The 16,176-nt window shown below is 32.9% G+C and overlaps 1 protein-coding gene and 1 pseudogene across 2 annotated transcripts; both read right to left on the bottom strand.

Moving 5' to 3' along the window:
* Nucleotides 1-1,467: 1,467 nt before the first annotated feature.
* On the bottom strand, nt 1,468-4,310 carry LOC18598769 (uncharacterized). Its single transcript, XM_018121394.2, has 7 exons — nt 3,672-4,310; nt 3,209-3,301; nt 2,888-3,032; nt 2,693-2,803; nt 2,516-2,598; nt 2,376-2,433; nt 1,468-1,752 (listed from the first exon to the last, which is right to left on the bottom strand). Exons 1-7 carry the CDS (start codon nt 3,954-3,956, stop codon nt 1,673-1,675), a joined length of 855 nt encoding a protein of 284 aa, XP_017976883.2. The 5' UTR covers nt 3,957-4,310; the 3' UTR covers nt 1,468-1,672.
* Nucleotides 4,311-5,542: 1,232 nt separating this feature from the next.
* LOC18598768 (uncharacterized) lies at nt 5,543-13,578 on the bottom strand (annotated as a pseudogene). The gene is made up of 11 exons (XR_016026462.1): nt 13,209-13,578; nt 12,934-13,032; nt 12,745-12,836; nt 11,690-11,790; nt 10,513-10,603; nt 8,652-8,822; nt 8,387-8,545; nt 7,961-8,053; nt 6,894-7,083; nt 6,230-6,443; nt 5,543-6,115 (listed from the first exon to the last, which is right to left on the bottom strand). The product of XR_016026462.1 is annotated as an uncharacterized LOC18598768 (transcript).
* Between the last annotated feature and the right edge of the window lie 2,598 nt (nt 13,579-16,176).

Raw genomic sequence — 16,176 nt, 5'->3', positions numbered from 1 at the left:
GTAGATTTCTTAAGTACTGGAAAAGGAGAAGAGAAAGATGGTAGTGTAGAAACAGTAGAGGAAAGGGAGTTTGTTCGAGTATTTATGTTTTCGATTTCTTACGGGTGTTTGACTACTCTTTGTCCAAACAATATACTAACCTTGCAATCCTTCAGTTGCTCGACTTGCGGCAAACTGACATAGCAATAGAATGACACTAATTATCAAACATCACTAGAAAATATACCATGTTGCATGCGCTTTGATACCATTCACTAGTATAGTAGGATGTTAATTTGTTTTAAAAAAAATCATAACATTAAGTTTGTTTGATATATATATATATAGAGAGAGAGAGAGAGAATATGATGTTGCAATTAATTTAGTCATTCCAAAAAAAAAAAGCAAGATTTCAAAATTAAAATGTTTGATCTAAAATAAAAAGATTTTGAGAAAAAAAACTTTCCATTGAGACAAAATCACTTTTTCATTGTGATTTTACATGTTAAATTTATTCTGCATCTAACATTTTTTTATATCCGCAAAAATCTATGAAAACAGTGAGTTTGTATTGAAAAACATGTAATAGATGATTTTGTTTTGCACAAAACAGAGTATTTCATGTAATTTTTCAGATTTATAAGTTTTACTTAAATTAAACAGTTCGTATATTTTCGCAAAAACACTACATTGAAACAGAAAACTTGTATTAAGAAACGTGTAATATATGTTTTTCCTTCACACAAAGCCAATTATTCCTTGAATTTTACATGTTTAGAACCTCTTCCCACATCTAACACATTGTTATTTCATAAAAAATCTATTAAAAGAATAAGTATGCACTAGAAAAACCTATTATATGAAACCACTCCTTTTAGACAAAACCTCATCAGTGTAGAAATTTTGCATTGTAAACAAGGAATACCTGCTTCCCTTTCATACAAAACCACTAATTTCTTCTGCCATCACATGGTTATAAGTTTAGCCTACAAGAAGCATTTTGTTATTATCAAGAAAAACCAATCATACAAGAGATTGTGTATTAGGAAAGGTGACGTGGATATTTTTGTTTTGCACAAAATCAAGTCGTCCTTTTTATTTGAAATGTTTATAGATTTATTCACATCAAACACTTTGTTATTGTCACGTAAATCTTGTCAAAAATGAATAATTGTATTGAGAAACACGAAATAAACACGAAAAATGAATAATATTCACATCAAACACTTTCCAATGCTAGTTCAGACTTAATTATATTGGACTTGATTGATATTAATATATATCAGACCAAAAGTCCCAGTATTTTGCTGTGCTTTAACCAAGCAAAATAAGCTCAAGGCTTCAAATTTCGCAGATTCCAGCTTGAACATACACGGGGAAGCTCAACTCATGCTTGTGAGACCTTGGACAACATTCAGCTTCACCCCTAAGAAGCCAATCCTAAAATTTCCATCAAACTATTTATCTTTAATACTTGCATCTTACAAATTTTCTTAACGGGTAACTCCATTGATCTACAGAAGCAATCACATTGATAAGGCTAGCATATCACCTAAATCAAAAGGCAAATTCCCTCGAACTACTGTATTTTAAACATAAATAAATGTACAACATAATGAATAAGCTGAACACTGATATTTTTACCCAAAATTTCTTGGTGTCGCACTACCATTGAGACGGAGACATAAAAGGTTTACAATATATTCCACTTTTCTGCCAAAGCTTCAGTAATCCTTGCAATGCACATTGCAGCACTTAGGGGATAACCAGAAACTGCAAGAAGTGGGGAAAATTTAATAATAATAATAATAAAGCTTAAACAACATTTGTTAGCCCAGATGAACACTACCATTGACACGAAAATAGCCAAATCCAAGAAAAAGCAAATGTATGGCAATCCAAATAATATACAGACACATGTATAAATGCACACAGGGAGGTTATACCCCTTCTTTGAAACTCAACACTGAGATTCTTTTCCTTTTAAAGGAATGTAAAGATATGCCATCTAAGACAATGATGAAAGTCTTGTCCCTTGAAACATGTTCTGCCTGTAAGGAATTACAAGAATAAAATCTCATTCTTGTACTAGTCTTGAGTCCTGTAATAAGTCCAAAGTAAACCCCACACCACCTACTCCAGAACTCTTCAAGAAAAAAGAATCTACTGTGCAAAGATACATCTATTTGTGTTTCCTCTCCATGCTTATCAGTAAGCATATCCTTCATCTTCTACTGATATTTTACCCTTAATTAGTCCCATTGCCTTGGCTTACTCCCAGTGTATTTCTACTTGATTCAATGGTTCTTATGGGATTAAAGGCTTATGAATCAGCATTTTTTAAATTCCATAACACAATCTGACAAAAAACCACACACACAGAATGTGGAACTTACTCGCTATAAAATCATCTACATACTCTGTCTCTATTTTCCCATGGGCCATCGCACCCACCTGAAAATGTAGAGAGATAGGATAAGGAAGCAAATTATAAATAGTGAACAGAAAGAAAAGAATCCCATCACACAGGACTTACCACAAAAACAAGATTCACATCATCACCAACAGCATCCACATATTTACTCATTTTAACCAATTTCTCTGAGCTATATGAGAAGCCTGATGTGCAAAAAAAAAGAAAAACTTGAGTTCTTGCAACAAGAAGTTTCTATTGACATAATACTAGAGTAACAATAACCAAAGTCAAACCCACCTATTTTGCGAGAGTTGACAGGAAAATACTGTGTTGCAGGATTCTTTATCAGTCGTAGAAGACTCTCACGCTTACCAACAGCAGTTATTTTATGTTGCTGTAACAGCTGCACTGCATGATTGTTGAATAGGCCATTAGCGTTTAGAAGTTTTAAAATGTAGTGCAAGAGTCATAATCTCAGCACGATAAACTTACATATGATACCGGAGAACCGCTTATATGTCCTTGGAATTCGAACATGAGGTTTAACTTCAAAAAGTACACCTTTCTCTGTTTTAACGTACACAGCTTGCAATCTCCCAGCCTTATTGACCGGGCTGTCTAAAATCGCTAGAAGAGCCTGTGGGAGAAATGGCGCACTTGGCAGTTAGTGAGCAGGAGATAAATCCGCCATTAAGATTTTTACACCGGACGTTGTCTCTAAACCAGAATGGCAGTAAAAATTTTTTTATCATGTTTTAACAAAAGAAGTATAATGATAGGCATAAATACAAAAAAGAAAGAATGGAAAATAACCTGATGAGCAATGTCAGGTCTGTAATCGGCAGGATTCTTCTTATTTTTCCGCAAGAAATTGGCATGATCATCCGAGTTCAAGAGTTGGAAACTCTGTAATTTAAAACAGGTCAAAATTGAATGTTGGATTTCAGCAAACTTAATCTCCATACTTTTATTAAATGAGGGGTTGTGAACAATCATTAACAATGTGATCAACCATTGAATTAGGTGACATAGCATGATCTTGGTCAAGTGGTATGACACATAAACTCTTTAGCCAACTGGCTAAATATTTTGGGGCCTAAAAGTCTAAGTTTTTTTTGGCCAACTGGGTACATATTGAGCTTTCTTTTTTAATTAATAATAATAATAATAATAATCAGCAAAGAAAAAATCAAAATAATTATTTGAGACGGACAGAAAAGTTCACATGACCAAGATAATACCACATTATATACAGAAAAAAAGCAATTCGATATACCTTTCCAACTTTAGCAACTTCCAAAGAAGCCTTCTCAAGAACAAAAATGACCCCAGCTTTTTTGGTATTTTGATCACTGGGAGCAATTGGGATTCCCACAAGTTCATGTGCTCCGGATTCGTCTTCTTCCTCTTCTTCATCTGGGGCTTCTCCTTGGGGTTTTTCAATAGAACCTCGCTTTGCTGATTCTTTCTCTTCTACTTCTACTTCTTCATCTTCTTCTCTATCATATTTCTCCTCTCTCGTCTTCCGCTTCTTCCCCTTTATAGCATAAGGCCATACCATTTTTGTTGGCTCAAATATTATTTATCCTCTAAGCCAATAACTTTCCGACAAAAGAAAAAACAGAAAGACAGTAGCACGGCAATATGACACTACATCAGATTAAAACTAAACTTTCAAGAAGTAGGCCGGGCGTGGCTGTGGCTGTGGCTGTGGCTGTGGCTGTGGCTGGGCGGCTGGAGAGAAAAGAAAGATGAACCGATGAAGGAGCCGAGCTTGGCGTGGTATGCCGGCAGCTGACGAGCGTGGCGTGGTAGGCCGGCAGCTGGGGTCTAGGGGAAGAACAACAGAAGGACTAGACTGAAGGAGGCAAGGAGCGGCTACCGATTAGAAGAGAAGAAAGAAAGAAAAAAGGGGGTTGGCTAGGGTTTTTATTTTTTAATCTTTTTATCTTTTTTTTTTAACATCAATTATTATTACATAAACATTTCACATTTGGATTAATGTGCACAAAAAAAACATTTTGTTATATAAATTTTATAAGTTTATAAATTATTATTTTTATAATATTAATATAAAATAAAAATAAAAATATATTAAAAATATTAGTGTATATACAAAATAATAATTATATTTTTTTAAATAAATTTGTATTATATATTATTTAGTAATTAATTTATGTTATACAAAATATTATATATTATTTAGTAATTAATTTATACAATAATAATTATAGTTTTTTATAAATAAATATAACATATAATATAAAGTGCAGTGTTAAAAGATATTATAAGTTTTATATTATAAAGTATATATATTAAAAGTATTATAGTGTATATATAAAAAGTATTATATTCTTTATATAAAATAATATTATAGTATATTGTAAACCTTGTATGTCTCCGTCTCAATGGTAGTGCGACACCAAGAAATTTTGGGTAAAAATATCGGTGTTCAGCTTATTCATTATGTTGGACATTTATTTATGTTTGGCAACACATCTAGACCAAATCAAAAGAAGCATGGGACATCCTGGAAAAACAAGGTAACTGAATCAGGCATGAGGTGTTGATAACTAGGACAAAGCCAAAGTCATTCTTTTGTCAAACTCAATGTGGATGGTAATGCACGGGGACAACCAGGTTTAACGAGTGCAAATGACCTTGTTAGAGATGAAAATGGTTACTGACTTGTTGGATGTACATATAATATAAGGATCTCTTTTTCACTATCAGTACAATTGTGGACTTTATATCAAGAATTAGAATTATGTTAGAACAGCGGATTCAGATAAAGATCTCTTTTCCACTATCAGTAAAAATGTGGACTTTGTATCGAGAATTAGAATTATGTTGGAACAGAGGATTTAGAAGGATTTCAGTAAAAACTGATCTTTTCTGGTGTTTCAAAACACTTAAAGGGAGATCTCAAATTTGGATTTTTATGTTAATATACTAAGAAGAATTAAACACCTTTTATAAAGGAACTGGGATTGCTTTATACTCACGTATATCATAAAGCCAATCATGTGTGCAAATTGGTTGACCACACCATGAAAATTTAACATTAGGCTTACATGTATTGATTGCCCCCCATCTAATATTTCTACTCCTTTATCCGAAGATATGTTTGGTATTGCTGGCCAAGGATGATGTAATTGTTTTAAATTAATCAATTTCCCTTATATAAAAAAATTAATACACCATGCAGAAGACAAAACTGTCCACCCCGTAACAATCCCCCCTTAACCTTTCAACCCTAACTCTAAGCGGCGCGGCTTTCCTTGAATAATCAGACCATAGGGCTGCATCCAACGGGTCCAAGAGATGCCATTAGCAGGATCATGACCAGCATTGAACTGAAAATTGACCAATATAAATGCAAGACATGTTCACCTCCTGCCTTTCCTTCCTCTCCCACGCCCTCTACCTCGGCCTCCAAACATTGATCTATCTGGTTTCAGACCTAATAACTGAACTCCTCTCTTCTCACGCCGAGTCAATTTCTCCTCATCCTCCTTGTTTTTGGCTGAACTTCTAGAAATAAAAGAAATCTGTCGTGACCCTCCTGACCCCAACTTCACGCCACTTGGTAAACCCGACACCCTTTGGTCACCTTGGAGAGCCTTCACCCTCTCTCCCATAGGAAGAGAATCTTCCTTGGCCAGTGAAACATTATTCCAAAATGCTTCTGCATGCCGCTTATCTTTAACTTCGTACATTCTGTAGATTTTGAGAAAAAAACAAAAGACGATGATTAGCAAGGAAAAAAGCTATCACTTCCAAGAAGATGGCATATTCAATATCCATAACTCATACAGACAGGAAAGACCTCACCTTGGACCTTGTGACTTCTTTCTTTTACCCTTATGATTGACAGGAAAGTCATCTGATGATTGCGATGCTTCTGAGACATCAGAATCACTTGTTATCTGATCCTCGTTATCCATGACAGGTTCAAAATGTTCCTCAACCAAAGATGGTTGCTTCTTGGAAGCCATTGGATGTAAAGCAAGAAACTCTTGTGATTGCTCATCAATTTCATAGTCCTGGATAAGAATAAGGAGAAACATCAAATGATGATAGCAATTAAGATCCATAAATAAGCAAATGGCACATCATTAACCCCATCTTCCATGATTGCAGTGACATGAAAATGATCAATTGATGCCACCAGTCATATCAAGGCAGCACATGAAACATTTTTGCTACAACTTATTCAATGTATAGATAATTGAACAGCAGATAATCACACTATAACCAGCAAAAACAAATTCAAAACTCATCAATATCTGTAAGGCATATTACAATCTAATTGTAGCTAAAACACTTCATTCTTAGATGTTCTTGATCCTATGACTACTTTTCAACTGGGATAACAAATCAAGGTAATTTGAATTGGCCACAACAAAGATGTGAAAATCAAAAAGAGCCGGAGAAAAAGGTGCAGATGAAACTAAAAACTACTAGTAGCACAGCAAATGAATAAATTGTCATCCCTTATTTTCAAACATTTGGGTAAATCGATCATCTTTAAATATCTCAGTGCTAAGTGCATTTTTCTTCCTCTTCGAAGTTTTCTTATTCTCATTACCATCATTGTCTTTCTTTTCATTTTCAGCTTCTTCATTCTCCAAGATTCGCTCTGCAAGATCTTGATTAACCTTAACCTTGGGTAATTTTCTCTTCATCTGCAAGAAAAAGAAACGAAAAATGTAAATGTAATCAACCAACCGTAGATTAACTCTATATTGATTTATAACAGTCATATCAGTGAGGAAGCTTGAGAAGCTCCAAAGATCTCTTTCTTGAGAAGGATGCAGTATTTAAGAAAGAAATGAGTTTTAAAACAGTACTTTAGCAGAACTCCTAAACTTTCATTTGCCACCATGTTTTTGCATATAAGCTAAACTTTAGTATCTTTAACAGTCAAGAAAAAAGAAAAAGATGTCTATAATATTTACAAATCTTTACTCACCAACAAGTTAGCAAACAGAATTATCAATTGCAAAACCCTCCCTGCCCATAGTAGTCAAGTTTTTGATTTCTTTGTAATACGAAATGATCTGACACTGAAGGCATTGTTTATGCTAGCAGAGTCTCAAGTTTAAAATACTAGCAATGAACAACATCAAGAAGCATAGGTTGTTTAAAAGTTATGATAACTTAATCTGCAAGATAAATCATAATGTACAAAAATTATCTGACTGTTCTAAGCAAATATATATGGAAAATTTACCCTATACATTGACAGTGGAGTTTTTGGACTCCGCCAGCAGGGTTAGAGGGTTGACTAGTGTCCTAATAAAGGATATTTATGAAAATCAATAAAATAATTAATTATTAAATTTATCTAACCTAACAAAAGAAGTCTAAAACACAATCCCAAGTCAGAATTCTGCTAGTAGACAATTACAAGACCTACAAAACGATATAAGTTCTAGCACAGTGAACATTTCCCTTCCTCCCCCCTCTTCTTTTCTCAATTCTTTTCTCTTCTTTCCAATCTTTATCCTATATCACAATACCTGAACCAAAAAAACTCATTTCAGGATTGAAAATACTGACCGTTATACGATTGCGACGCTCAGCCTCCAGTTTTTCTTGTTTTCGTTATTCTATGTAAGTTTCATATGCAAAAGGATCTGCAAATGCTTTTGCCTGCAAATATATGTAAAAGATACAGATTAAACAGCAAAAAAGTGAACGATGCAGTAAAAGATAACTACACTAAGCATAAAAACCATGATTTGTGCAGCTAATATCAAAATCAACACCAAACATTCCCTTTTCTCTTTCCTGAATTTGGTCTGGCAATTCTGATCTCATTTGTGCTTTGTGCATCTTATTTTCTGTGCTTCGCAATATTTCATGTTTCACACCCAACCACACACATTTCCCAGCAGATGGCACAAATGCAACTTTATATTGAGTTTTGTAAACTGCATAATATCCTTAACAAAAACAAAAATTAAATAGAAAAAGCAATCTCACCTTCTTGTACAACCGATAGTCAATAAAGAACCCATGCATGTACGCTCGCAGAAGATTGGTCCCAATTAGATTTGTCAGATTCAATTTCTCAAGTTCCTCTTTTGTCAGAAATTTATAATTGTCATATATGCTTGTTTGTCCACCCTCCTCAAGCTCTTCCTGTAAATATATGCAAAGTAAGCATCAGCATTATATCTCCAGATCCCAAATACAGCACATCTAACTAAACAACAGAATGAAATAAGGATATGTCTTAAAAACACACCGTTAGAGATTCCAACGAAGAACACCACTTAGGAACAGATCCCAGAGCAGGAATGAAATAAGCAGGTATCTGGGTGCTATCCAAAGCCAGTAGCATCAGCCCACTATCATTGAACACACAGATATCATTGATAGCCCCAGCTGTTGGTTCAATGCTAGTCATACCTTCTCCCTTGACAAAGGAAAAATCACTCAAAGGTTAGATACAAGCTTTGACATTGACGCAGAGACAGTACTCTACCACTACTAAGGTACAATATTACACACCATAAACACATATCACATGAATATGGTTGTACATGAACATGCTTTTGTACAACATCGTGTGTACAATGAATTCATACACATGTTACGTCCTCAAAAGAAAACGAATTCATATGCATCTATGTAGAAAACTATCCAATATGCATATAAGTAGGCCTGTGTGCATGCATTATTGGATGGATATAACAGTTCCATAGAACACTGATATACCTTTAATAACTGAAATACAATAATGATGATGATACTGAAAATGACTGACAATGATGATCTGAAGAATTGTATGCTAATATGAGGGATTCTTTTTTATTTTTTTGTGTACATATGATCTTCAGCTATACAATGAGAGGTAGCCCCCTCGCATCTTGTAAATCCCAACGCATCCATCCCATGATTTTTACCCAAGACCTCCAAGACGGAGTTCCAAGTTCTAATTGCCGAGGGACTCGTGGGGATGTTAATGAAAGTTCAATTTTTAATCAAGGGCACTTAAGTTCAGTGAGCTGCCTAACAATTTTACAAACATAACTGAACAAAAAAATATTAATTTCAAGAGGATACTACTTATAATTAGCTAGTTCTTTTACAAAGAGTCTAAAAATTTGATTTCATTTTCATTAACATGCTATAATCGCTCAATAAAGCTTGTATCTAACTACACTGTGCATGAATCAAACTTCCATAGGAGGAGACATCACAAAAGTATCAATCAAATTGTACCATCTAAACGATAAAATATGAACAACTATCAATATGACACAATATTACAGATTAAAAAAATATCTTCCCTTAATATTAAAAATAGTACATGTAGGTTCAAAACAAAGCATGTGAAACAAAGATCCTCTGTCCAAACTTGAAACCCGGTAAACAATCTCATCACCTTTTAGAAAACATTGACAAACAGAAAGTTTTGAACATACAGAAACACACATGAAAAGGCATAGACATTGTATTTGTGCGTATATGTAGATGAGATATTAAATTCCTAAGGAATGGGGCTGGTGACCGAACTCTCTCAGGGCATTTTACTTATATGCAAGAACAGTATAACAGGAAGGATAAAACAATCCTATCATTTGAAAAAAAAAAAACATGAACAAACAGAAAGTTCTGAAACATATGCAAACACACAAGAACACGCATAGACATCGTAAATGTGTGCATATTTTGATAACATTAAATTCCTGAAAACGAGGAGGGTGACCTTAATCTCTTAGGATCCCCTAGTTAAACACAAAGACGAGAACAGTACAACAGGGAGGATACTTACCGTCTCAGGATCCCATATTTTAACAATATGACAATCTGTAGTAATTAATTTTGGTCACTCAAAGTTTAGAGTGCTGTGCCACTTAATATCCAATATTGGTTTACCATACCTGCATAACAATGACAGTTTTATGTTCAACAGACAACAAATTTGAACTCAGAGGCTAAATTAAAAGTGACTAGATGTGCAACATTATTCTTAAATCTTTTTCAGGTTGTTGTGCTTGTGTCGCAAATCAGAAGTTGATGGAAATCTCCATATGTCTCATAAGGGCTAAAAGAGAGAATAAAAAGAATCCACCACTCATTAAACAATCTCAATGAATTACCTGTTCTAAATTAATTCTGTATAGATCTGGAGATGATGCAGCACAAAGCAGGTCACAAGACCAGCAATCATATGCAATATCCCTTCCCATCCTGTCAAACATCAGATGGACAAGACAACGTTAATCAAAACTTGTATAATTTGTTAATTAGTCAGTCCATTTCAGGCACTGCAAAGGTCAAAGCAAATACACAAACATCTGGACAACAATTAGCCACAACATCTTCCGCAAAGATAACAAGTATAGACAAACATACAAGGTCAAAGAAGATACATATATCCTAAACAACAAATAACCACAACTTCTTCCATAAGGATAATGACTGTAAAAGTATATAAAGGAAGAAAATGAAATCATGGGAGACCATTTGGGTAGTATTAATTCAACTTCTTCTGCAAGGATAACAAGTATAGACAAACATACAAGGCCAAAGAAGATACATATATCCTAAACAACAAATAACCACAACTTCTTCCATAAGATAATGAGTGTAAAAGTTTAAAAAGGAAGAAAATGAAATTACGGGAGACCCTTTTTGGGTAATATTAATTCAATTTCTTATTCAGGAGTCATTATTGAAAGAGATTGAGCAAACAAAACAGTATGTACATTGAAGAGGTAAATTGCACAAGCAGTACTTAACCTTTTAAGTTGGTCACATTTGATCCCTAACCTTTAAATTGTTCCAATTGAAATCTTCAACCTTATTATGTTTGCAATTTTGATTCTGTCAATTTGGTCTATCAAGACCAATGTACATTTCAGTCATGACATGTCAAAACTAGTTTGGTCTATGAAGACCAAAAATAAAGAAAAGACATGACACATCAAAACCTAAATGACAATTTTTGTTTCTTTTTCTTATTCTTTATTTCTTCCTTTTCATTTTTATTTTTTCTTTCTTTTTCTCTTTCCTTCCCACTGGTAAAGAAGGAGACATCGAGGACAGATTCAATTACAAAAACATTTTTGTCAAATAAACATAAAGTGGCAATAGTGACATCCTTAGAATTGGAATACCAACAAGTAATGGCAAGAGCTAATTATAAAATCTATTAATCACTAAAATTCAACCATCCATCTAGAATGACCAGGTGCGTGCAATATATGATACGTAACACTGGATTTGACCCCAAAAACAAACAGAGCAAAAGCAAAAATTAAAGCACTAGGAAACCTTGGAATCCGCAGACTGTAGTGCTTTCCATATTTTGCATGTAGATTAACAGAACGATCAGCACATAAGAATGCAAGTTTTGAATAGTCATCAGCCAATACCTATAGATATAGAAAAACACTAAATCATTATAGTACCACATAGCACGAGAAATTTGTAAACATAAATTAAATGTTCTTAAGGGTTTCAGCGCTTAAAATTTTGAAAAAAGGAACCCACTGAAACTCGGGAAAAGAGAGAAAGAACGAGAGAGAGAGAGAGAGAGAGAAAGCAACAGAAATATGTTGTGTTTATATGAAGCACCAAGGCTTAAACCATATATAAAAGGATCAATAAAAAATTTGAAGGAAAACAATTTGATTAACAAGATAACAAAGGTGCAAAAGTGGTTTAAACACTGAATTATGACAACTTATATAAAAGTACACAATTGCCAAGAAAATCTTATACTCCTTCCATCCATATTTCTTGTCCCACCAAAATTGCGAAGAAAACCTAATACTCCTACCAAAAGTGCCAAAGAAGATTTTACCCTTTGTAATCTGAAAATGGTTCACACCACCAAAGGGTCAGAATCAAATGCCTTATCATGGATAGATTTGTAAAGTTAGTGACTATTATTCCTCAAATTTTTAGAACAAATAGTTATTTCGAAAAGGCTTAGTTGATTGTTGTTTTTGAAGACACAATTGTTATTGCAGTTCCAAAGAAACATCATAAAAAGCAAAGAGGACACTTACATTGGAATCAAGGGTGTATCTAAATTAAATAAGGAACAAAGAGGAGACTGGGGGAGAGAGGAAGAAAATTCTTACAGAAGTTTGAAAGAACAATGTAGTCAAAAAAATTAGCAGCAAAAGGTATTATCTGCCCTCACATAATAAAAAGGTTAGGTTATTGGATTTTCTCATATAAAATCGAAGATTCATTGTTTTTCTTTTCACAATTCTTCAAAATTTTGAAATCAACAATAGTCACATGTGCAACAAATCCACTAGCCAACACTTTAAATTACTGCATCATTAGTGATAGCCTTTTTAAAACGTATAAAATACCTGAAAATCAATTATTTCGGATTCCAAGTGCCTCTCAAACTTCATAGAAAATTGTCTAAGCTCATATACTTTCACTTGTGGAGGATATATACCTGAATGGTGAGAGCCAACCAATAAGACTGGCATGAACTTCAGAAATTAGAAAAGAAAAAAGAAAATATAAACTATAAAAGGTGAAGTCTAATGAACCTGACGCAATAAGGAACTCCCCATCAGGAGTTATCTTGATTTTCGAGGTTGCGGTTTCAAACCTCAAATCCTGAATCAACTCTACCCTCTCCGTATGGTCTAGTATTAAAAAAATATAAAGAGAAAACGTCATAAAACATCATTCAACAAAACAAATATGGTATATAGTAGCACTGAAACCCGCTAAATGTAAAAAGCCTGAATAACTTAAATGACCAAAGACGACCAACTAGGGTTTAGGGTTTTAGGTGTGATTTTAAAAAGGTTGCTCTTACTTTTGTCCTTGCGGAGAGATCGCTGCTTCTTAAGAGAGATCCAGGCAGCCACGGAGCGCAGGTGGGAAGATATTGTATACATTTTCACCCCGTTTATAGAGACGGACTTCATTTTTCCACCATGGTTCGCCATGTTTTTTCTTCTCCCCTTTCTATGCTACTAGCAGAAAGACGAGTAATTTGCAAGTAGCAAGAGGCAACCGCAGCAGAAGCAGGAGGTTTTGATGGTTTTCACACGCCTAAAAGAAGAGAAAAAATTGGCGGAAATTCTAGGCTCTTGCGCTGTGGGTGGCGGCAAGGAGGGGAAGTAGAAGAGAATAAAAATATTTACTATCTCAGCTTCAATTCTCCAAATTGGGTTAAAGAAGACAACCTCGATAGAAAAACTTTTATTGGGCTTTTTTATCTCGCCTGGGTTGGTGACAGCGACTTCGAAATTAATCAGACAAATAACTTCACCGAACATATGCTGACGATTGAGAGGGGTCTTATTGTAATTATAATTAACACTATCATCATATTTGTCAGCTGCATCCAGTTTTCAAAGATCTAGAAACATAAAAATAACAAAATATGAGAAGCACATAAATAATATATGCAAAGAAGATAGATGGTAATGACAATTGCATATGTCTCAATGAAGCTTTTAGAATGTTCTCACTAGCGACTGGACAGTTAAGAATAAGTTGAATTAGTTGTTTAGAATGTAAAAATTTTTCTTTGAAACTAATTCAGATGTCTTTGTTTAAACTTCTAAAAAAGAATTTTTTTTATTTAGGCTCTTGACCTTTACACTGTAAGATACGGGTTGCTCCCACATCACATGTGTAAGGCATAAATGATGGGAACTAGACAACAGCATTCTCATCAAAAGTCAAATCTGAAAGTACTTATTACAATTTGGGGTAATGAAAAACTCTCGAGTAAACTAATGACAACATCGACATTGGCATATTTCATTAATTCTTAGGGTCTACACTTGAATATCTCCATCCATCAATTAACTTCAGCACAAAGTGAGTCTTGAGGATGACATATAATTGCTGAAAACTTATGTTGAGAAGATCCTGACTACAAAGAGTTTTGGATCAAAGATTTGAAACAATAGCAAAACATCAATTCCAAAAAACTGTCTAAAGCAGTCAATAAACTAGTATCATTTTTCAGTAACAGACAACACTAATTGAAGCAGAAAATCTTGTTTGCATAACAATTATTAAGAATAAACCTAGTTTAACAAAATCCTATACCAAAATCTCAGCTAGGAAAGAATAAGGGCGTGGGGCGACAACGAGGTAGCCGGTAGGGTGTGGCTGTGGCTGGGCGGCTAGGGAGAAAAGAAAGATGAACCGATGAAGGAGTCGAACGTGGCGTGGTAGGCCGACAGCTTGGGAAGAACAAGGGAGTGGGGCTTTGGGTGACACCGAGGCAGCCGGCAGGGCGTGGCTGTGGCTGGGCGGCTTGAGAGAAAAGAAAGATGAAGGAGCCGAGCTTAGCGTGGTAGGCCGGCAGTTGACGAGCGTGGCGTGGTAGGCCGACAGCTAGGGTCTTGGGGAAGAACAACATAAGGACTCGACTGAAGGAGGCAAGGAGTGGCTACCAATTAGAAGAGAAGAAAAAAAGAAAAAAGGGGGTTGGCTAGGGTTATTATTTTTTAATCTTTTTGTCTTTTCTTTTAACATCAATTACTATTACATAAAGATTTCACATTTGGATTAATGTGCACAAAAAAAACATTTTGTTATATAAATTTTATAAGTTTATAAATTATCATTTTTATAATATTAATATAAAATAAAAAATAAATATATATTAAAAGTATTATAGTGTATATACAAAATAGTAATTATATGTTTTTAAATAAATCTAATTTATATAAAACATAATTATTAAAAGACCTTTTAATTTAATTAATAATCATAATTTTATTAATTATATGAATTTGTCTTTAGTTACATTAAATTTAAAAAAATAGTTAAGTTTCAAAACTATTCTAATCTCACAACTTCTTTTTAAATAATTAAGTTTATATATTATAAATTTATATAAAAAAAGTATATATATTATTTAGTAATTAATTTAAACAATAGTAATTATATTCTTTATAAATAAACATAATATATAATATAAAGTGTATGTGTTAAAAGACATTACAAGTTTTATATTATAAAGTATATATATTAAAAGTATTATAGTGTATATATAAAATAGTAATTATATTCTTTATAAATGAACCCAATGTATATAAAGTATAGATATTAAAAGACATTACAATTTAATTAATAATTATAATTTTATTAATTATATAAATTTGTCTTTAGTTACATGAAATTTTAAAAAAATAGTTAAGTTTCAAAACTATTCTAATCTCACAACTTTTTTTTAGATAATTAACTTAATATATTATTTAGTATTTAATTTATACAATAGTAATTATATTCTTTATAAATGAACATAATATATAATATAAAGTGTATGTGTTAAAAGACATTACAAGTTATATACTATATATATATATTGCAATTAATAATTTTATAAGTTATAATATTTATAATATTAACACAAAATAAAAAATAAATATATTTATATTTAAAGTATATATATTAAAAGTATTATAGCGTATATACAAAATAGTAAATATATTCTTTATAAATGAACCCAATGTATATAAAGTATAGATATTAAAAGATATTACAATTTAATTAATAATCATAATTTTATTAATTAATTTAATTAATTATATGAATTTGCCCTTAGTTACATGAAATTTAAAAAAAATAGCTAAATTTCAAAATTATTATAATCACAACTTCTTTTTAGATAATTAACTTCATATATTGTAAATTTATATAAACAAAGGTATATATATTATTTAGTAATTAATTTATATAATAGTAATTATATTCTTTATAAATGAACATAATATATAATATAAAGTGTATGTGTTAAAAGACATTACAAGTTATAG

This window comes from Theobroma cacao, chromosome 5 (genome assembly GCF_053813885.1).
Source record: "Theobroma cacao isolate CCN51 chromosome 5, ASM5381388v1, whole genome shotgun sequence".
Taxonomy (NCBI): domain Eukaryota; kingdom Viridiplantae; phylum Streptophyta; class Magnoliopsida; order Malvales; family Malvaceae; genus Theobroma; species Theobroma cacao.
Note: the sequence above shows the minus strand (reverse complement) of the source record. Positions and strands in the feature narration are given on the sequence as shown.